The sequence below is a fragment of the Corythoichthys intestinalis genome, chromosome 20, assembly GCF_030265065.1.
Source record: "Corythoichthys intestinalis isolate RoL2023-P3 chromosome 20, ASM3026506v1, whole genome shotgun sequence".
In the NCBI taxonomy this organism is placed as follows: domain Eukaryota; kingdom Metazoa; phylum Chordata; class Actinopteri; order Syngnathiformes; family Syngnathidae; genus Corythoichthys; species Corythoichthys intestinalis.
Window position 1 is genome coordinate 33,108,986 of NC_080414.1, and position 24,984 is coordinate 33,133,969.

General features: G+C 37.5%; 1 protein-coding gene across 1 annotated transcript in view; it reads right to left on the reverse strand.

Annotated features, from left to right (window-relative positions):
- The window catches only part of jcada (junctional cadherin 5 associated a), a 79,810-nt gene that overhangs the window by 26,408 nt on the left and 28,418 nt on the right, over positions 1 to 24,984 (reverse strand). The window contains exon 2 of the mRNA XM_057824287.1: positions 5,686 to 6,225. Within this exon, the coding sequence (XP_057680270.1) occupies positions 5,686 to 6,062 (377 nt within the window). The 5' untranslated portion in view covers positions 6,063 to 6,225. The remainder of the gene's footprint in view (positions 1 to 5,685; positions 6,226 to 24,984) is intronic.

The window sequence follows — 24,984 nt, forward strand, 5'->3', positions numbered from 1 at the left end:
AAAAAGTCTGCCACGCGGTTCATTCAGGTACACTACGCAAAACACATCCGCCTAATTAGAACCCGATTCGTTACATTACTACAGGAATTATTATTATTATTACAGTTATTATATTATTATTTCGATTTTTATTCATAATTGATTTGTTTTGCTCTCGGTAATTGCTATTTGCAATAGTACCAGCAGTATTTATTAAGGATTTAGTGTAGGTTTTTGGGCTGTGGAACAAATTAATGGAATTATATTGTATTCTTATGGGAATATCCGACCATTTCAATTTACAAACAAGGTCCTACAACGAATTAACTTCATATGTAGAGGTACCACTGTATCTCAATATCTTTAAAATAGAGATAGACCGATTAGCGGCTGTCGGCTGGGCCGATATTTGGAAATTTTACAAAAGTCGGTATTGGCGTTTGATTTATTCCGACCGACCGATATGAAAAAATGGGTTATTTCAACTCAGATGCAGCTGCGCCTCTCTCTCCTGCCTGCTGTCTTCTACACTAGTATTCACCCCGTCCTCTTATTGGTTAAATAGTAATGGTAAATGGAGTTACACTCATACTGTGCCTCAGGCACTTCTGGAGCTATTATTTTCTATTTGCATAATTAAATAAACAAGCTTTAGGCATTTCAATGAAGTTCGGTGTTTGCATTATTCCTTTTTGTTACGCCAATTTTTACACTTTTACTGCATATGAATTTTGACTCCAAAAAACGGTTATCAGCCCATCTAACTGCTAATAATCGGTAACGGTATCAGTCCTGAAAAACTCGGTCGATTTCTATACTGTAAAACGATAGCAGCACAAACAAAAATTTTTTTACAGCACAAAGGAGCACAAACGTAGCATTAACGAATGGCAACATTTCTAATCCATTTTGCAATAAACGGAGGGCTGCGATACATTATCACTCAAAATTAATACAGTGGTACCTCTACATACGGAGTTAATTAGTTCCAGGACCTTGTTTGTAAGTCGAACGGTCATATGTCGAGCAGGATTTTCCCATATGAATACATTATAATTCCATTAATTCGTTCCACAGCCCAATAATCTACACCAAATCCTTAATAAATACTGCTGGTACTATTACAAATGGCAATTACACATAACAAAACAAATAAATTATGAATAAAAATCGTAATAATAATGAAGTAATGTAACGAATCAGTTTCTAAATTGGAGGATGTGTTTTGCATGCTGTACTTGAAGGCACCGCTTGGCTGACGTGACAAGGAGATGGGTGCGGTAGAGATTTTACTTTCTTTCAATGTTTTGTTATTGGCGTCAACTGAGGCAGACAGTAGACGTGTTGTGTTGCACAAGTTCTGAAATAAATAGTAAAAAACCTGACAAAGCTGGCGATTTCTTTAGTGATGTTACCACAATAATAATTGTCACCTTCACTTATAAAGACTGGCGAATGGAGGTCGGGGGAGAACCGTCGAGATCGTACACATTCAACGGCCATATTGTTGAGGCAGTTCAGCGCGCTCATATTTTTCTATCACTTACATCTTCATTTCAATGGTAAGCATCACCTTTTTCATTTTTTCACCACCTTCCACTAAAAACAAAGAAACTACAGCGCTGTCATAAATCGTCATAATTCAAGCATATCGTCGGATGTAGAAAGAAAAGGCGAGTAAAATTTTACATCCGATATTGAAAAGCTCATGTGTCAAGGCGAGTGTATGTCGAGGTACCTCTGTATCTCAACGTTACCACAACATTAGCACTACCAACGAAAGTTTTTACAGCACAAAAATGAGCATAACATTAATTTTCTATAAATTTGTGTCTGATGGGGTACCAACTTTACAGAGGTCTAGGAAAAAGTGAATCCACCAGAAGAAAAAAAAAAAAAAAGACTAAAATTGCATTCCATACATAGGCACAATACTCTTCAAAGTATGTGGATTCATTCTCTCACATAAAAAAAACAAAAACAAACAACCTGCCAAAGTATGTCAGTTAATTCTCTCAATTAAGAAATATAAACAAAAAATTAAAATGGCCAAAAGGTGTGATTATTGTACTGACTTGTGTCTATGTCAGTACTTCTCAAACAGTGGGGCGGTCCCCCCCAAGGGGGCACAGAGTGATGCTGGGGGTGGCGCATGTGACCTGGGGGAACATACTTTTTTGCTGAACTAGAATAAAGTGTAATTGCACATCTGCTGAGTGGGTGGCAGTGGCACTCTCATTTTCAGCATGTGCGCAGTATTTTTGAACCAAACAAGAGCACACAGCAAAGAGCACTGGAGATATGAAAAGCTTAGAGAAAGAAATATGAAATATGCGTATGAAGCATTTGGCTTATGACTTTTAGTACAGTGGGAGACAAGAAAAGACCAGTCTGTTTACTTTGTCTAAAAATGTTCGCAATAGGAATTGTTTTTTTTTTCAGCGAAAAGGTGCCAAATATTGCCAACAATCGTCCCGCTTTGTCAGTGTTACATCAGCAAACCAGCGAGCACTGTCAGCATCACATAAGGTGGCATACCAAGTTGCTCAATGCAAAATAACTCAACACCACAGCAGAGGGGCTGATACTGCCTGCAGGAAAAATAAAAACTGTCTCTCTGTCCAATGGCATACCAAGTTGCTCAATGCAAAATAACCCAGCACCACAGCAAAGGGGCTGATACTGCCTGCAGGAAAAATAAAAACTGTCTCTCTGTCCAATGACACTGTTGTTTTTGTTCGATTAATTTTTGTTTTTTCAGTCTAATGGTTTGGCAAATTGTCCTCTTGAATCAATTTGACTATGATTATTTTTTTATATATATATTTTTTCAGTATCAAACGGTCAAAAATGTATTTTTACAGCATGGATGTGTTCTTTTTTTTCCATCTTTAATATTAAAAAGGACACAATGTTATCCAGAGGGTGGCAGAGAGTTGGGGGGCGCGGAAGGTTAACGTCTTCCTATGGGGGAGCGTAAGAAAAAATAATTGAGAAGCACTGTCTATGTACAGTGGTATGAAAAAGTATCTGAACCTTTTGGAATTTCTCACATTTCTGAATGAAATCACCATCAAATGTGATCTGATCTTTGTCAAAAGAAATCACCATCAAATGTGATCTGATCTTTGTCAAAATCACACAGATGTAAAAACTGCTTTAACTAAACCCACCGAAACATTTATAGGTTTTTAGCATGCAAACAATGACACAAGGAGGAAAAAAAACAAGTGAACCCTTTGCCTAAGGAGACATAAAATAGCAATCGAAACCAATTTTTACCAAACAATTTAAGTCAGATGTGTGCCCAATCACTGATTAGTGGTTTAGAGCTGCCCTGCCCACTATAAAACACACACCTGGTAAGAATTGTCTTGATAAGAAGCATTGTCTGATGTGCATGATGGCTCAGTCAAAAGGGCTGTCTGAAGACATGTGATCAAGTATTGTTGATTTGTATAAAGCTGGGAAAGGATATATAACCATCTCTAAAAATCTGGATGTTCATCAATTGACAGTCAGAGAAGTTGTCTAAAAATGGAGAGAGTTTGGCACTGTTGCTTCTCTCCCAAGGAGTGGCCGTCCACCAAAAATGACGCAAAGAGTTCAGCGCAAAATACTCAGAGGGGTAAAAAACCCTAGTGTGTCTGCTACAGACTTACAGAAATCACGGGCACAGTCCAATATCTCTGTGCACACACCAACAATATATAAAACTATGGCCAAGAATGGTGTTCACATGGGAGGACTCCACGGAGGAAGCCACTGCTGTCTAAAAAAAACATTACTGCTCGTTTATTGTTCGCAAAAAGACACTTGGACACGCCACAGAAGTTTTGGCAAAATATTTTGTGGACTGATGAAACCAAAGTTGAATTGTTTGGGAGTAACACACAACGTCATGTGTGGAGGAAAAATTGAATTGCTCACCAACATCAAGACCTCATCTCCACCGTGAAACATGGTGGAGGGAGCATCATGATTTGGGGGTGTATTGCTACCTCAGAGCCTGGACAACTTGCAATCATTAATGGAAGAATAAATTCAAAAGTTTATTAGGATGTTTTGCAGAAAAACAGTTGAAGATAAAAAGAGGATGGATGCTGCAACAAGACCATGATCCAAAACACAATAGTAAATCAACTTCAGAATGGTTACTGACTGAACTACAGCAGACAAGATTAGTCCTTATCGATGTGCCAGACTGATCTTGTCCCAAGCGTCCGGTTGAAGTTATTGTCACCAAAGGGGGGGGGGGTGTCACAAAATATTAAATGTGAAGGTTCACTTACCTTTCCCCCCCCCCTTTTGTTATTGTTTGCATACTATCCTCATTAAAATATGAAAACCTACAAATGTTTGGGTGGTTTTAGTTAAAGCAGACACTGTTTTTCATCTGTGTGATTTTGACAAAGATCAGATCACATTTGATGGTGATTTTCTGAAGAAATGCGAGAAATTCCAAAAGGTTCAGATACTTTTTCATACCACTGTATGATCCTTTGAGTTTCATAATAGGAAATATGTTTTCTCCACTAGAGGGCACTTATGCTTTTTGGACGAATAATGCTTAATTTCTGTAGATTTTTTTTTTTTTTTTTTTTGCTGGAATTCAATTTTTTTCCCCCCTTTGGCTTCATGTGGTTGTGTAATATGTTATAGTACAGTATAATAATCAAGACATAATCAACAATTCTTACCAGGTGTGTGTTTTATAGTGGCACCTGACTTAAATTGCTTGTTAAAAATTGGTTTCAATTGCTCCTCTCCTTAGGAAGAGGGTTCACTTACTCATTTTCCCCCTTCTGTCATTGCTTGCATACTATCCTCATTAAAATATGGAAACCTATAAATGTTTGGGTGGTTTTAGTCAAAGCAGAGAGTTTTTTCATCTGTGTGATTTTGACAATGATCAGATCACATTTGATGGTGATTTTATGCAGAAATGGGAGAAATTCCGAAAGGTTCCGATACTTTTTCATACCAATGTATGATATGAAAAAATTGTGAACCAAATAGGCAAATGAAACGGCCCTTTTAAAAAAAATTATGACCAAGCATGATCTGTAGACCTATCATACAATCTAACAGTGCCTACCCATGAGGGCTTCAATTGCATAACACCAGACAAAGCTAAATATAGCCCATCCTCCATATACATTATTTATTAAACCCTATATACATTCTGTTTTATTGATGTGCGAGTAGGCTATAATTAAGTATAAATCTGGCGTTTTGGTGAAAAACCGTTGGCCATATATGGAGGGCTGAGTAAAGATGACATCTGTGTGTGTAACACTTGGCATGCTTAAATGGGGCATGGAGGCTTGTCCCTGAGCTGTTTTGATTATGACTTTAAGGTCCAATGTGGCCTATTAGGATTCCAGCGCACATTGTCATAACCACTATTGCGTTGTGAAAAGTAGAAAATAAAATGGTGGAAAGATGCAAGAGGAATGCAAATAGAAGGGGAGATGCTGTTTGTGACAGATGGTACAATAAATGGGATGCAAATTTCAAGGACAAAAAAATATTGATTCACTATTTAATGTTAGACAATGTCAGCTATTTCGTCAAAGCACCAGCGCAAAGAATATAATTTCATTATTCAATAAATAGTCCACAATGATAATTAGGACACTAGGTGGTATGATGATTGGTCAGCAAATTACAGTATTGATGTCACAACACATAATTTAATCTTACCCGCTGTCTGAGGTCAATGACTCTCCGAAGGAAGGAGTTTCAATTTGACTCTGGATTTCCCCCTCCTGCCTGGATTGGCTCCTGTTGCTGGGTTCAACGTTGTTATTGAGACAGCTAGTTCCAGTCACGTACACCTGGGGGTGCCTGCTTCCACATTTATTTCCGTATGCTGCTCTCGACCCTCGTTCGTACCCGTTCAGTGTTCTGCTGTTTGGCCTGCTCCCCAAACTCTCATGGTGTTTGCTGTAAGATGGAGGTGAAGAGGAAGACGCCGGCCGGGATGTCGATGCAGGAGTTGGGGTCGGGGTTGCCGAGGCGGTGGTATGCTTGGGTAGCTTGTATCCATGAGAAATGAGGAGATCCTCCACGCTGTACATGTTCGCATTTGTTTATGCTGGTGTGTTTCCTCTTTTCCCCCCTCTCTATGTTTTTCACTTTTTTGGGGGAGAGAGAAAGGTAGGTCGTTTGTCAAGGCGTCTTTGCTTCTTCCCTATGTGCAGCGGCAGGATAACCGGCACAGCTGTACAGCCAAGGCCATCACTGGGTAGAGAAAAGGGAGAGATCCTGTATCAGTTAACTGGACAAGAGAAAGAAAGCTCTTACAAGTTACACAGATCATGTAAAATTGCATCAGAGCAGGATACAGGAGTGAAAAAAACACAGTAAAGTGGGATGTTGCCACAACAGTGGCCTTTGACACAGAAACCAATCAGATAATGTGTGTTGACGTCAGAGCCAGCGTCTCATGCACAACATTTGTCAGACAACAGCAATTGCTCATAAAAATAACATGGCAGGATAAGTGATAAAGGTACTACCGTATTTTCCGCACTATAAGGCGCATCTGCGTATCTAGCGCACTTTTAATGAACGGCCTATTTCAAAACTTTTCATATATAGGGCGCACTGCTATACAGTATAAGGTGCATGGTAGTAGTAGCAGTAGTAGTCAAGAGCGGACTGGCATACGGGGATACCGGGGATTTCCCAGTGGGGCCATGGTCAAATTAATAGACCCTAAAATTATCGCACCCACATAATCCAAGCATTATGGTAAATGCAGAGAGTGGCAAGGCAGTTGACTTACGAGTGCTCGCGTTGTTCCCAACTCTTAAAAAAACTCTCAACACTCTAAAATATACAAGGCCACCATTGTCATCATTTAAAAAATTATATAAAGAAGTTGCCTAATTTTAGAACCGCTCCATTCACTTGTGCGTTACATGCACTGTCATGTTCAGTGTTGTCACAGATTACTTGAAAAACTTATTTAATTACTGATTACGCCTCAAAAAATTAACTAGTTACATTACTGATTACTTTATTATCAAAGTAACTATATTACTTTAAAAGTAATTTATGGTTACTTTTTACGAATTTTTCTGCTTTGCTGCCTCAACACCTACTGTAAAAAAATCCGTTAAAATGCTGTCTATAAAAGTTGTAAAACAATAAAAAATAAAACTAGAAAAACAAAAAGAAATGAACAGGAATCCTTCATAGTATTTCATAGTCCAAAATATTTTTTCCAACAGAACATGTGACTAGATCTTTACAGACTTTTCTTGAATTTGCTTAGCCAAAACTACGCCTGAGCAGGCAAAATAGAAATTTTGAATTTCTTTAAACCTAAGCCTCTCAACAACAACTGAGCTTGAACCGAGGATTGAACACAAACAGTGTCAAGATGTATTTGGCGGAAAACACAAGACTGAAAAAGCAGTTTCTGCTCTTGCGCTCCTCTTTAAAAGAAACTGCTGTATTTTAAGCCAAAACAACTGTTGTGTTTGATCGAACAATATGTCTATTTTCTGCCATAGCAGAATCATAGCGCATTAAGCCTCCAAACTTTTTTTAATTTGCCCGTTTTACCCTGAAAACCCCCATTTACAGACAACCGCTTTTGTTTCAACCCAGCCATAAAACGAAGGTAATTAATTATATTGATTATTCAAAATATCATTTTTAGCTTAGAATCATTAATTTATATCTAATATTTCATTTTAAAAAAAACAACTTTAAAAAATTATTCACTCGCGTGTTTTAAACTTTCATTTTAACAATGAAAAAAATGGTGTCTGTAAAAATGTAATGGATATCTACCTCATAACTATTGCTTAATTGTATTTTTTTTTTTTGTTACTGTCGCATTTTCTCCAATGTGTTGGATGATAAATAATCGATCCAAACAAAGAAAAATTGCAAAAAAAACATTTAAAAGGGTAAATATATGAAAAAGAAAATCTCCACCGCTCCTTGATGTCTGCGATTTCTGCATCGCGAGCCTTGTTATATTACCGTGTTTCACCAATAAAATCCCCAAAAAATACAACTGTGGCTATTCACAGCTGTGTCTTGACACTCATACATGCTACATGGAGTTTTTGGATCGAAACAAGGTAAGTAAGCAATAATATCTCGTTAAAGTCATGGCGTCTGTAATTCTGCTCTCGTGTGCTCTGACCTCCAGATAGGGTTTTGCTGTTTCCTTTTTTTTAAAATGCCCTCCAGTTCGAAATGTTTCTTCCCCCAGAAAATTGAGATTTTAAGCTTTCCAATGATGTATCACACATGCATATTGGACAACTTTGAAATTTGGACAAATTGGGGGTCTCAGAGCGGAACTTCAAGAATGATGGTCCCAACCTCATTGAAAAGGCAACAAATTCCACTTATTAACCCTGATAAGGCATACTTGTGAAGTGAAAACCTTTTCAGGTCTCTGCATCTTGAAGCTCATTGAGAGAGTGCCAAAAGAGTGCAAAAAAGTGCAAAAGGTGGATACTTTGAAGAAAGTAGAAAATAAAGTACATCATAAAACCTGTTTTCAGTTATTTCACTTCATTTCAAGTACATAATTCCATATGTTCATTCATAGTTTAGAAATCTTTAGTGAGAATTTATAATGTAAATACTGGACTGTCTCAGGAAATTAGAATACACAATATTCTAATTTCCTGAGACAGTCCTGTATATATACACAGGACTGTCTCAAAAAGTAGTAGTGAAAATGCACAAATGATGAGACAAACTTTTGACTTTTGTTTCAGGGTAAACAACATATTTTTGTCATCTTTACTGGACAGAAATGTGAAGTAATGGCTGTATTTCCAGTGAGCAAATGCAGCCGTTTGTGGTATCTCTCCTGCCTCTTTCATTGTTCGCGTCCTGACGAGGTAGCTAGGCTTTGTAGTTATGGCCGCACTCTCTCAGCACTCACACGGCATGGTAATACATGTGACCCTTTTTTTTTTGTCTTCCGCTGAAAAAACGTGACATATGATGTCACTCCCAAACTCAAGAGCAACATTTTCTATTCAAAATGCTCTTCGCACATGACAACAGTCTTCTTCATCCTACATACATTATGAGGCAATCTCAAAATAGTGACTCACAGACACTAAGGAAACTAAATTTAATCAGATTACTGGTTTGGAAAAATATACGCGTTAGATTGCTCGTTACTGAAAGAAAGTAATCTGATTACAGTCATGTGTTAGTGACAACATTGGTAACGTCAATACAATATTATGCGAATCCCCTGAGCAACTTGTCGTTTTAGTAGATGGTAGGTTACAGTTCTCATTTTTGTGGCACTGTAAATCGACAAATCTGAAGTACAGGCTAAGGTTGGTAAATATTAGCAGTGGACCTCTCTGACTACTCCCATACTCAAAATGATGCATTTTTACTATACCTATATTCAGAAAAATGAAAAGTCCTACATGTATGCTTTGATCAGGTAACAGTTCTCATTTTTACGGTACTGTAAATTCACAATTCTGAATAGGTTCTGGACAAGGATGGTGAATACTAGAGGTGGACCTCTCTGACTACTCTGAGACTCAGAACTATGCATTTTTACTGAACAAATTTATAGCAAATTTGAATTAAAAGTCCTACGTGTGTACTTTGATCTGGTTACAGGTCACAGTTCTCATTTTTGTGGTACTTTAAATCCACAATTTTCAATAAGTTTTGGCTAAGATTGATGAATATTAGTAGTGGACCTTTCTGACTATCCACATTCTCAAAACTATACATTTTCCCTGAATTAAAATGTAGAAAATTTTGAATTAGAAGTCATGCATGCATACTTTGATCAGGTTACACTAGTCATTTTTGTGCAACTGCAAATCCACAATTCTGAATAAGTTCTGGCCAAAGTTAGTGAATATTAGTAGTGGACCTCTCTGTGTTGCTGGCTGGATGGCTTTCAACACCATCCATGATGTGGGCCGGTCTTTCAAAGTTTGATTCAAAGCTTTTTTCTAATCGAATTACTCCAGTTAATCGATTAATCATTCCAGTACTACTGCTTACTATTAGTCTTTCTCTCCCTTCTCTTATCCATCTTACATCAGCATCAAAACTGTCAGAACGCTACTTAAGGAAGATTCATTCAAATGGCCACCATTGTCACCAAACTGCAGGATGGTAAATGTCATGGATGAAACTAGTGCTTCAGTACTTCACAACTACAAATGATGAATCGTATTCCTTTCTGCTCACATCCTTTTTTTCACTCTCGGGATCTCTTTTGCATCTCAAAAGTATTTCCTTCATCTGAAAGGATAAGCAGCATATTTTAAAACTAAAAGCTGGAATTCCCAATGAAATTACAAGCAAGTTCCGAGAAACGCAGTCACCAAGCTGAAATGTGCAAGAAAGAAATTAACTTAGGACTGTAATGCTGGTTGCAACTTCACAGCAATCCCAAGATAACATGCAAATATGTGAGGAGCATATTCTACTTGCCAACCCACTCTGTTTTTCCAGGAGACTATTGCATTTCACTGCCCTCTCCAGGCATTTGCGCTTTCATTTCTTTGGGAGGGTGCCACTTGTTTATACAGTATGTATTCATTTTTGGTCATTTTCAACTACAATTTTCGCTCCCAAAAAATGATTTTTGTTCTTTTTTTTTTTCTTTTGACCAAAAGATTTTTTTCCTAATAAAGTTCACTTTATAATTCTCTGTATCGAGTTCTACCTGCTACAAAGGATGCTGCTGCTACCACCATGCTTGAATATACTGTATGTTGGTATGGTGTTCCTTATGGAGGACTAGAAGCGCAAAAAAAATAATAAAAATAAATAAATAAAAAACACAATCAAATAAATTATTAAATGTGTCATTAAAATGCTTCTATTTCAATATTTATTTATTTCAATCTTTCAACATTTATTTGTTTCAAAAATTATGTATTTAGTTCAATTTATGCTTATTTATTTCAATTTTTATTTTTTTCACTTTTCATTTATTTATTTCAGTTGATATTTATTTCAATCTATATTTTATATGAATATAAGTTTTTTTTACTTTTTATTTATTTCAACTTTTATTGAATTATTTCAACATGTATATATTTATTTCAATTTTTATTTATTTATTTCATTATTTATTTATTTATCTCAACTCAAAGTTTGATGAGCCAAATGAAAGATAAAATTATTTCATGCGACAGGGGGAACAAGAGTGCAAGAATGAAATAAATAAAAAGTGAAATAAATAAATGTTGAAATTTATGAAGGTTAAACCATATAACCTCAATTTTCGTGTGATGGAGTGCGTGCACTACTGCACTTGGCTCTCTTTCGTGTGGCAGTTACATTTCTTCATTCACCCCCTCTCAGTCAAAATGGATTGGGCGTCTGGTTCATAAATACAATCCAAATCCAATTTCTAACCACACTCTCTTGTATGACAATTTACAGTTTGAATGGAAGTTTGTGTTGAAAGGAGACTCTAAACTGGCATATAAATGGGTTTATATTTAAGGTTTCTTTATAAAATAAAATGAGACAACTTTATTATCAAACAATAACTCAAGTGCTAATATGCTTCTCCAAAACACAATACAAAAAGACATTTAAGACACTGATTAGCATAATCGCTAACTATCTTACAGCCCCGTGTTAAGTAGTAACATCTCATTAACAAAGAATACAAACAATAAAATTGGCTGTATTTACTCACATCTGACTGAGGCACACTGGATCTAACAACACAAAAGACAATCTTACTCTCGACACTTCGTAATATTATTGATTCAGCAACCCAACCTAAGTGTAGCAGTGAACTCTTTCTCTCTTGCTCTAATCACTGGCGTGTGCACAGCCTCACATTACACACAAACAAGGACTCAAACTGGACTGTTCGAAGCTGCCAGCAAAAATCGATTACCAAATTTGTTGGCAACTAATTTATTAATCAATTTTAATTGTTTTAATTGATTAGTTGTAGCAGCCTTACTTAAGTAATGTGTTTGTGACAAAAATGCATTTTGATATGATGCCCTGAAAAACAAATATCATACTGTACATCGTACCAGTGATGTACCAAAATATTGATTATTAAATGCATTGAGATTTGAAACATGACGATTCAATTACAATTCATAAACTTTAGAATACGATGGCTTTACCTATAACTTTATTACAACCGCTAGTAGCAGAACGAAATTCAAGACACGTCTGCCGCCCAGACACCTTTAATGGACGCACGCACAACGATGGCTGCAGCTGAAGATACTGAGCGAGAGATTCACTCCTTTTTTAAAGACTTGAAAATAAATTTGTGTATGAGACGGGCAGGGACCCGGCTGTCACACTTTGGGTCCTCTTTTGTGCGCAAGTTATTTTTTAGAGCGAGAGGGGAAGAGAGATAGTTAGTTGCGCCTTGTCTTTCAGTTGTCCAACAGTAGGTTCAAGCCGTGTTAATTGGAAAAAAGTCCCTAGTGTTTTGCTACGTCCCGTGTCCGTCTATCAGAGGTGAGTTTGGCGGTCGCACTTTGGGTCCTCTTTTGTGCGCAAGTTATTTTTTAGTGCAAAAGGGGAAGAGAGATAGTTCGTTGCGCCTTGTCTTTCAGTTGTCCAACAGTAGGTTCAAGCCGTGTTAATTGGAAAAAAAGTCCCTAGTGTTTTGCTACATCCCGTGTCCGTCTATCAGAGGTGAGTTCACAAACCCTCTTGTGCTGTTTAGCTTTTATTGTTGTTGTTTTTGAGATGCTATTAGTTAGCGCCGAGCGCTATGCTAATTAGCAACTTCGCTAACATGTATTTCCATGTCAATTTGTGCATTGTTTGGTGGTGTACAAAAGTTACTCCAGGTGCAGAACGTGTACAACCAGGATTAAGTACAGCGGTAACACTACAAACATGTGAAAGAGTACAGAAATCTGTGAAAACAAAGTACAATGGTTAAAAAGAAGTCTTATTCTTAAAGACACTTTGTTTGTTTCCAGAAAATATGGAATTCACTCCACCAGTGTAAATTGTATTGTATTGTTGAGAGAAATAAGTACTGCCTATGAAACAGTTGATGTTTTTTTACCTTCTTGTGAAAAAGAGCTTCTCAAGGTCAGCTGTGTGTTGAATAGGCATGTTGAGAAATAAGTACTGCCTTTAAACTTTATTAATCAGTAATGTATGATGCATCGATAATCGTGATCATCATCAACACCACGATCATCGTTCAATAATTGAATCGTAGCACCCTGAATTGTAATTGAATCGAATCAAGGGGTGCCAAAGATGGCACACTCTAACAGTATATCATACAATACAGTCAGTTTATATATAAAATGACCAGCAATATTCATGCAAAGATCATTTAAATAGGACAGAAAAATATGTATATAAATTAACTAACAGTTTACTTGAATGATACTTGTGGGAACAAAGATGACAATGCTAATGACCAGACATTTGGGTCTGTAATAAAATAACTTTTACACACACAAAATGCACTTGTAATTGATTTCCATAATGTCTGACTATGAAAGATGTAACTGAAAATTCGGCGCCGAAAACTATGTGTCAAAAACAGCTAAATAAAATTAAATTTTATTATGTATTATTCATGTTTCCAATATTCTGTTTATGGTTTCGGCCAAGAATTTTGCTTTCGGTACATCCCTACTGACAGTATATGACTGTCAAAATCGGATGAAGAGTCCAACTGAGGTTACATCTGCTAATGATGTAATGTACTTGATGAAGTCATACTTCCTCGTCAACAGGACAGATGCTCCAGCCCATTGACTCGGTACTCTCCAGTGAAGCAGACTGCCAACAATGTGGCTTTTCTATAATAAGAAATTGAATTCAGGCACAGCAGCAAGAGACTCGTTGTGAGAATCAAATGTTGTTCAGGCACCTTAAAAGCCAATCGCACTTTGATCGTTCGGATGGCAGAGCCAAATCAGTCGTTTTCAGCTTGACTAACAGACGGATGACACAGCCTGGCCAAAATGTAATTCATCTATAAAAGCTTCACATTTGTTTTCCATCTTAACATTTGTTTTGCCACAAATCTCCTCCCATGGAAAAAAACACATTTACAAGGAAAGAGCCTTGACTCAGGGGGCAGCATCACTCCCCTCACTGTATGTTCTTGTTCCTTCTTGGCTACCTGAACCTTAGCAGAGCCTATGAGGTTATTAACAGGATCCGAAACCGTGAAATGCCGCTCTTTATATGTATGACTCCTTAATAAGATTATCTTTTTCATTTAAAACCTTAAACCTGTTAGCTTTGGCGGCTTGACTCTTGGCTCTTACCCAGTTAATACTTTAGTTAAGTTTCACTCCTTCTATTGGCGTAATCTCCTCAAGGAGAGTCGAGCTGAAAGTTTGCTTGATATTCATTAGTGAACAATGTCAAGACAATGACAAAAATGATTTCATCCGGCTTATTTGTTTGGCTCAACCTTATTTGTATTTGACGATCATGATTCACAGAGGACTATAAAATAAAATTCCGTCCAACAAATTATCAAAAAGTACTGAAGCTATGACTGTTTTTATATCTGCATGTTTCCGCAGTATAAGGCGCACCTAAAAGCCTTCCATTTTCTCAAAAGCCGATAATGCGCCTCATAATCGAATGTGCCTTATATATGAATCTAGGGCAGCAGCTATCGATTATTTAGGTAACCGATTAATCAAATTACGAACAGTGAATGTGTTGCAGAATAGGTATTATGATATGTATAACAAACAAATGTTTATGCTTGCAATAAAATTTATTTTGGTTTGCTAAGATTACACTTTCAAAAGAGCATTACCGTAAATTTTGGACTATAAAATGCTACTTTTTTCCCCTCATTTTGAATCCTGCGGCTTACAGTCTAGTGCCGCTTTTTTGTTGATTTCTTTGGGTTAATAGGCAAAACTTTATTTAGCAGCAACATCTTAAGAGCTGTCAACACTGTTGCCTCAAAATGTTGACACAAAATGACATCTGTCATAAGCATTCATTAATGCTCATGGCAGTGTCAAGTCATAATTATGATGGTGTCATGACAGTTTTATGGCCTCACTGTCAAATAGAGCGTGATCAAATACATAATTAGTAACTAAAGAAAAGATCACAGAACATGAATTTTGATTGTTATTTACATCTGTAGCGCTACAATGCATGCTAGGAGGCATGTTGGACGACAACAGTGTTGACAGCAGGTGGCAGCAAAAGTTGACTGTCTTCCCCAAGGGAGCATTGATGGCCAAATGAAGCTTGTTGAAGCAATGAAGCTTTGCAGTCAATCGGGTCAAGGCTTCATGGTGGTTCATTTAGTCTTATGACAGTCTTATGATGCCGCTGTCGAATAAAGTGTTATCGGTTCATATCTTAGGTGTAAATATCCCATAATACAGTGAGGACAGCTGCAGCTTATAACCCAGTGTGGCTTATCTATGAATAAATGCCTTCATCGTATCAAATTTAGTGGGCGGTCAGGTGCGCTTTATAGTGTGAAAATTACGGTAAATGCCAATACAAAATAAAATTCCTGAGTGTTTCTTCAAACAAATCAGAATTGCACTTTCATGTCACAAAAGCAATAAATGTATTTAAAAATGAAATACCTGAGCTAGGCTTCAAACGATATAGAAAAAAATAAAATAAATGAGGAGCTAAGCACAATAAAAGAACAACTAGCTAACAACTGGCTAACTTGCTTAGCAAAAGTCCGCTCACTTAAATGCTATAAAAGGCTACCTTTTTTTTAAGCCATGCTCTTAAGTCATTCGAACACACATTCCCATAAAAAAACTGCTAAATATTCTTCTAAATTAAAGAACGAATGCATAAACAAACATTAGCTCAAACAAAAAACACCTTATGTTGGTCTTAACAGGGAGCAGCTGGATTCAGCCATGTAGACGTGTTATGGCATATTCACTGGTGACACTAGAGGGCAGTGTATCCACCCAAATCAACAAAACTAAATTAAACCATTACAACGTCACTCTAATTAAACAAATCCCTGAAGCACCACAGTTTGATTTGAAGCTTTTTTCCAAGCAAATTACTTGATTTAAGTGATTAATCGTTGCAGCACTATATGGATCAATATTGGTTAATAGTGACATGACATTCCCTTTAGCATAGCTCCATCTAGTGGATGCACAATGCTACTACAATGACAACAACAGTGTGACCCAAAAACAAGTTTTTAACAGTCTAATGAAACCTATAAAATAAATGGAAGAAAATATTTATTTCACAGTAATTGGAACTTTAAAACATGCCATTTAGGAAATAATTATGGAATTTTCACTTAAAAAGTATGCCCTTTAAATGGTGTCCTCATGCATTCTTGAAATCTGCTGTTGACCACTGAAAAAAAAATTTGGGGGTGCGTATTGGCAGACATGAGCAAGTGGCAGCACTACGCGACCATGAGCAAGTAAACAATGTGCCATTTTAGTAACCATGGTGAAATCAGAATGAAATTTACGGTATTCAGCTCAGATTAGCAATCAATGAAGAATCTCAACAGCAGATTTCAAGAATGCATTCGTACAGGATGTCGTCATTTAAAAAATGTCGTATTTAAAAAGTGACAATTCCAACATGGTTTCTTTATTGGCATGTTTGAAAGAGCATACGACAGGAGAAAAAACATCTTAAATAGCATTTTTATGTGAATTAGAATCATATTTTGAGACGATTCGACTATATACAACAATTTAGCAAATTGCAGATGACGAGAAATTAGTCTTTTAATCTGCCGGTTAGCCACGCCTACCATTATAGGGCTCTAGTGTCCTCAACAGGTGGATGACGTCAGCGGGAGAATGGGCTCATCGGTTTTACTATTCAGCCCATTGAGGGGGAATTATTCAGAACGAGGAAAACGCGACAAAGAGAGCCGCAAAATGTCATTGTTTCAGTCTCTCTACTCCAATATTTTTACAGGATATTCTTTTTATCCAAGTATTTTTACCCAATAGCTAAATAAATGGCTTGAGAAGGACCAGTCAGCCCGTCGAGGGGGAATTATTCACAACGAGGAAAACGTGACGAAGAGAGCTGCAAAATGTCATTGTTTCAGTCTCTCTACTCCAATATTTTTACAGGATATTCTTTTTATCCAAGTATTTTACCCCAATTGCTAATAAATGGCATGGTCATGACAAATAACAGTCTTGTGCTAAAAGGAATATGAAATAATAAAAATGCACTTATTCAGGAGGACATGGCAAAATTACTCCATAATGGTCAAAACTGTCGACTTCACCTTTACTGTCGCACCTCCCGAACGATATTTTATGACACCTAAATCGGGCTTATGTCATTTCCCTTCCCTGGCTTCGGAGAATGTAAACAAACCGAGAGGCGTGACAGCTAGCCGACATGCTAACCCGAACCGAGTGATGTTTCAAAGTCTTCGAAGCGGAAAATCACACATAACTAGCCTGGAACATTTGAAATGACGACTGGGTTGTCGATTGTCTTCGCCGATCAGCAAGCCGCCCGGCGGAGAGAAAATACAGCGTGTATTATGAAATAAACATGCTTTTTCGTGTCACAGGCACTTTAAGGTTTCAATCAGTGTTGTTTTCGTCAACGATGACGATAACGAAAATATTCGTCAACGAAAAATTAATGTGTAGTTAGAATCCATTTAGCAGTGTCACTCATGTGACGTGCTGCCCCCACACACCCAACCCCACCCCACACACACATGTTATGCCATGTTGCTTTAGCCTTTAAAGGTCTGTTTTGAGTGATCATCACACATTAAACTAACTTGTCGCGTTAGCAAAGCGTTCGCACTAGCATAGTATTCGCGTTAGCATTAGCATTTAGCGCGGTGACTCAGTGTCTTCTTAAACTCTTGGAAAACATTTTACATACAGTTCGTGGCGTCCAGGTGAGGTTAATTAATTGCAAATAATGTGCTGTTTTCCTGATGAGTGTGTATTATCATCATGAAAATGTTGATGTCCTTGTAGACTCTACAGTTATGCATAACTGTCTGTCATGTTCAGTCGAAATTGTTGGAAACCTTTTACTTATTTATTTATTCATGGACTAAAAGTTTTGAAGTGTATAGACAAAACATTTTGAGAATTGTCGACTAAAACCAGATGAAATTGTCTGAGTTTTCGTTGACTAAAACTAGACGAAGACGAACACATTTTAAAATAGATCAATATTGGCATGGCATGATATTTACTTTAGCGCAGCTTCATCTAGTGGATACATAACGCAACCCCAACCCCTACTACTACTGTGCCTTATAATGCGGTGCGGTGTTGTTTTTGGCATCTTTAATTTTCGTCTTAGTCTTTTGGACGATAATACTTATTAGTCTTGGTTATATTTTAGTTGTTTTTGGCCCTTTTAATTTTCATTTTAGCCTTTGAGTCTTTTTGACCACAATACTTTTAGTCATTTCAAAATGTGTTTGTCTCTGTCTAGTTTTAGTCTACTTTTACTCAAACTGTTTTCGTCTGTAAAATTGAAAAGTTTCAGTCCAAAAATAGATAAATAAATAAATAAAGGTTTCCAACAATTTCAAATGAATATTGACAGACAAGCAAATATTTTAGCGTCTACAAGAACAACGCCAGCTTGGTGATAATACACACAGAAGGAAAACAGCACATTATTTTCAATTAATTATGCCCACCTGGACGCCACGAAATGTATGTAACAAAACGTCCAAGAGTTTAAGGACGCTTTCCGTTAGCATTAGCCCAATGCTAAGGCAAATGTGAATGCTATGCTAATGCTACGAATTACAATTAGTGTGTGACGATCCCTCAGCACAGATCTTTCAAGGCTAAAGCAACATTGAATATTCTCGCTTGCCAAGATAAGAAAACAAATCTTACTGTGTGTGTTTCAAAACAAGCAAGCCTGCAGAGGGCTCTGGCGAGTTCTGGGGCACAGCACGTCACATAACATGAGTGATACAACCAGACACTACTATGATGCAGGCTAACAACACATAAAAATGTTACACATTGTGAACATGTAACTTAAATGTCACATTTTAATCTCGTCAGACGAAAATTGGCATTCGTCTCGTTTTGTGTTAGTCTACGAAGACACGTTCTTAGGCGTTATCATCTAGACGAAACACACACACTGATGTGGTGTGCCCTTTATATAAAGACAGTTTTAAAATAAGCCCTTCATTGAAGGTGCGTCTTATACTCTGATGTGCCTTAGAGTACGGAAAATACGGTAATTAACAAAATGTTTCTGAGCCACCTCAACATTTAGTTCAATGTAGCAGTTGCTCAAACTGTATCCTTAATTGAAAATGTTGAAGCAATAGTTATCCTTTAATAATAAATGACCTACATGGTTAAGATGGTTGTTCAAAGACCCTTAATATGCAAATCACTAATTTCTTACAACTATGATACCAGAGAAAATAATGTTTAAACACAGACAACGACAGGGCTGACATTTTGGGACGAATCTGACGTCAAATACCCCAAACTCTTTTGTGCCTCATGTAATTTGCGAACAGTGAGCCACGATGTCAGAACGCCTCCACAAATAACAGAAGAAAAATGGAAGATTATTTCTGCTAGGATGCACTTGATATAAAATATATATATATATATATTACAATAATAAAGACTGAAAGGATATCAAGAGCAGAGTATGTAAATACGCTAATTAGAAGCGTGTCAACCTCCATTTACGGCTGTTTATGAGAGTTGGGCTATTGCTTGAGGTTGTAAATACACTGAGACTGGGACTTTTACCAGAAATATGAATGCGCTGAACAGATTCATAAAACTTAAGGCTGTGCTATGAATATTCTAAATTTGCTCGTGATTAGACACAGGTCTTTTAAATCCTGTATCTAGTATCATAAAAGCGGAATTTATGAAACTCAGAAATCAGTGATTGGTATCAGTGATAAATTAAATCAAATTTAGGTCAAGGGCTAAGCTCATTAATTTCATAATATAGCCCAATTTACCTTGTGATAAAATATCATTTGCGTATAAACCTTTGTTAAGTGAACATCCATATGATATTTGATCCAATTTAATCCTTAATCTGAGGCAATTGCTCTCAGTGACACCAGCAAATGAGGATTATCTCCATCATCAGTTAAAGTGAGGATTTCCTCCTGTACAATGATCTGCCTTCATACAGTCCCCGCCCTTACTTCTCCTTTCCCATGACAAGCTGCATTTAAATACTGCTAATGCTGTTACGCAATGGAATTACTCATTTTATATCAAGTAAAACCTTGGATTGAAGGAATGCTGTGCAACAATGGCAGGCGTTCATCCCCCACTACACAAAAACATTGTGTTCCGTGACAATACCCTCTTGTGTGGAAAAAGGATGGCATTGTGGTTGCTAGAATATGAAAAGTGGAGGGAGAAAAGTGAGGATCTGCTGTATTTTTTTTATTGAAGGCACTCTCTCAGAAACAGGGAAATTAATGAAATAGCTGATATGGATAACATACACTGCTAAGCGAGCTAAAAATAAACAGAACCACATGAGGGCTGGCATTTCCCCACAGACGACCCTCGCACCGCCCCCATGTGTTCTCTTCTCATCAGTCACTTCATTTCCACTCGCTACACAGTCAAAGACACAATGTATATGCTTTTGAGGTCACATGCGCTCAAATCCAGGACAGGTTTGGCGGATTAAAAACCAATTACAAACATTTTGGCTGTGAATGAAGGTGCACGCATGGCTGGCTGCAGGAGCATGACGGCTTGCAGGTTGACAGTTTGGTGTCAACTCCTTACTGTATTCGTGGCCAAACTAAGATGAGGGAGAGCACGGATGACACACAATACTAGATGGAATGTGGTGAAATTGTTCACGTCAGCGGCTCAACCGTCTGATATAAATAGGTTACGCAAAGTGGTTAGTACGTTGTTATGATTGTTTACAAACACATAAAAAACTGTGTGCGATGTGGTCAAAACAAATTTAATAAGAGTGATTAATGTTGCCCTGAAGGAGACACAGATGTTAATAAATGGAAGCAATAAACCGGACAGAAAGTAGGAACCATCAAAAGACGCCCAATGCACTGAACTAGAGCTGAAACGATTACGCATATAACTCGAGTTTAAAAACTGATCAAGGAATTTTATACGCCTCGAGGAATCGTTTAATTTTGCCAGCTCTAAGCATCACGTTTTGCCCGGACTACTTTTAATAAGGCGCGATGCGCTGAAATACCTGAAGAAAATTATATTTATATATTTGATTTCAACCATGCCTGGCTATAGAGATAACAATGAAGAAGCTGACGAAAGCGAAGAAAAATGCACCAAGGAAAGGCAGAAAATGTCAAAGGTGTGGGAGCATTTTAAGCTGGAGACCAAGGCAAACACTGTTTCATGTATTCACTGTGTAGACTATATGCTTCTGCATTGTGGTGATGGCGTAGCGACAATGTACACCCTACGGTGTTAATGAGCATTCGATAGTTCTGTGGCAAGGGAATGCGTTGTTGTGTAATTTACCGGCAAGCCATTAGAGGGGTGTGGCATTGTGTTTGTACAGTTTTGGGGGACTCTTGTTGACTTCCTCTAGTTTTCTTCCGGTTACACAACAATGCCAACAGAGATGGAACACTTGAATGTGGATCTTAAGCTCATCAACATTGAACCACAAATGTTGATCATACAAATGTTGAGGCACAGGCAACGCAGAGGACGGTTGCAGAGGTGGTCTGTCCGACTGTTGATGCCGCACAGAGACTGTCAGTCACATTACGAATTCTAGCATCGGGTGGAAGCCAGCAAGCTGCGTTGTCCAGCGTTTTGTCTGATTTTTTTGCCGTGTCCTACAACCAGCCAGTGGAAAGCCATAGCGGACTTCTGGCGGCTATGGGACTTTCCAAACTACGTTGGAACTTGGAAACCTTAATGGTAAACACATTAACATAAAAGCACTGAGTCACTCTGAATCAGTGATGATGTATCAAGTGTGTAAACTGTTGTTGAAAATTAAACATCAAAACAACCCTTTTGACACCAAATCTGTGCTTTATTCTTCATATACACCACTTCGTGTGGCAATTCGGTTCCGAACACACACATCTCGTCTCTGAGGTTCTTCCATATTTGAATGCATTCGCTGACTTCCAGCCCCGTATTTTCAACAATCTCCTTTCACAAATTGCTTGCCATTTGGCAATCTTTATAATGGCTTGACGAAACATTGTACAGGTGGTTATACTTGCAGACTTCTTCGGTGATCAGGTGTAGCTCATAAATGTTTGTAAATGTCGGCGATTTCGCGCAGAACCAGAAACAACAGTCTGAGCAGACCAGTTAGTCCATTTGCGTTATGTCACCACGCTTTGACGTCACGCGCAGTCAGGATTATGTGGATGTGTACGTCAGGCTACGGCGCAGGGTTGTAAAATTGGGTCTGCTTTGACAGCGTAGGTCTGCCGCAGAAGCATAAATCAGCTTTAAGACAGTGCTTGCATAACACTACAACCTACAGTACTTGTGGCCTTGCCGACACTTCCGCACCCCCTTCTGGACTCTGCAACCGATGACTGCCCCCGAAACCCAGGCCGAGCGCCACCGTGGGACCTGCTCGCCTAGCGCCTGCTCCACTAAAGACACCGCGGAGGAGCGATATTCGGGACAAAGTAAAATTCAGTTAACGTAGCACTATTAAATAATTAACGTTACTGTACCTTACTAATGTAACGTTAGACCTGTGCAGTGCTATGTTTCTTTTAATTATGACTACTGCCGATGCGTGCCTAACGTGTCTTTTATATAGGCTTTATTTAAATTGTAAAAACAGCTCAGTAGTGTGATGGGGGTGTAAAATAAAAACATGCCGTAATTTTCGTACTGTCACGCGCACCTGACTATAAGCCGCCACCACCAAATTTGTCACGAAAATGGCATTTGTTCATAGATAAGCCCCACTGGACTATAAGCCTCAGCTGTCCTCACTGTTTTATGGGATATTTAAATCAAAAGATATCAACCGGTAATGCTTCATTTGACAGCGGAATCATAAGACTGTCATAAGACCAAATGAACCACCATGAAGCTTTGAAGCATTTGGCTGCAAAGCTTCATTGGTTCAATAAGCTTCATTTGGCCATCACTGTTCTCTTGGGGGAGACAGTAAACCGCTGCTACCATCTGCTGTCAACACTGTGGTCGGCCAACATGCCTCCTGGCATGCATTGCAGTTATAACAGATGTATATAACAAATCAAGATTCATGTTCTGTGCTAATTATTTCATCAGTAACTCTTCTAGTTGTTTTATTAATTGCTAGTTATGGAATTTGCTAACACTTTATTTGACAGCGACGACCATTATAATTATGACTTGACACTGCCATGAGCATTGATGAATGATTATGACAGATGTCATTTTGTGTCATCCGGCAAATTATCTCCCTTTTGAATGAATGTAAAAGATCTGAGCTGGACATGAACGGAGTTAGTGACATCATGACAATTATTCATTAATGCCCATGACAGTGTCATGTCATAATTATGACGGTCTTATGACACTGCTGTCAAATAAAGTCTTACCTAGTAACCCAAATAAATCAACAATTAGGCTGCACTGGACTATAAGCCACATGATTCAAAATGAGGGAAAAAAGTAGCGGCTTATAGTCCAAAAATTATAGTAATTAGGGGTACACGATATCTATTTTTTTAAATCAATATTGATAACTTCCTGATCCTCAAGGCCGATACCGATACGATAACCGATAATATATATATAATTTTTAAATGTTTTTGAACACATGGAGATCAAAAATACTAGTGGTGAATTCAGCATAGATTTGCCTTCAACCTAACCATTTTTCATGATGACATGAACATTATTGTAATGAACAAAACAAAGGCAACAACAGTTTTGACTTCAAATAAAGTGCCCATATTTATTTTTTCAAAAAAATATCATTTGAGCCAATCACAATCAATCAGTCAGTGTCATTGAAGATGTGTTATCCTGAACAATGAGCACTGAACTAAAACAATCATACGCCCACCAGGTATTGTGCTTTGTATGCAGATAAAACATTTGGTGCAACAAGAGAGGAGACTGTTGTGGTCTTGGTCCATGAAACAACTTTCTTAACCTGGCAATTATAAGACAGCAAGCCTATCAATAACCAACAGGCCTCTCAATAACTTGTGAACATAACACTGTAAAATGCAAACATTTGCTAATTGGCATTGCAATGTTCATCACTCAATGATGGAAAAATCGGCCTCTAGGACAGTAACAAAACTTTGCATACTGGCAAAACAGGAGGAGAAATAAACGCACACATCCCAATCCACCGACACCATGCCAGAAATATATACTATCAGGCCTATTAATAATGTTATCGGATTTATTGGGATGACGTTATAATTCCTGTTATCGGACCGATAATTATTGTGCACCTGTAAACATAATAAAGCTAACTGTCAATTTTAGCTCGATAGTCATTGATGGATAAAACACCAACTGCACTGGTGCCTAATGTTTTCCAGTACAACAGGTATCGTACATTTATTTTGAACACTGCAAAAACTCAAAATCCTACCAGGACTTACAATTTAGACTGAAACTTAAAACTTAAGGAGAACTTTAAAATAGCTTGTGGAAATGGAAATTCAATTGAAATACGTGGGAAAAACACCTAACTTTTAAGTGATGTGTGTTATCAAGCATAATGGCATTTTTAGGTAAGAAATACGAATTTCTTTTAATAAAAGAAAGCAGGGAATTTGTTGTTTTATATTTCTAGTCACGTCTAAGCTGCACATGTTGGCTGTTTTCAACCATGTACATCTAAAATAAAGTCATTGATTGTCTAAAATGGTTCAATATTAGGTGAAATGTCTTGTTTTCTCATGTATATTTATAATAGCTCTTTACCTTAAACAAATCTTTTATTTGATTAATCGATGAAATTGTCAGTAGAAATCTCGTTAACAAAAATATTCGATTGCTGCAGCCCTACACTGAATGAAAAAGACAATCACCTTGTTAACTAATAATATTTCGCAAGCGC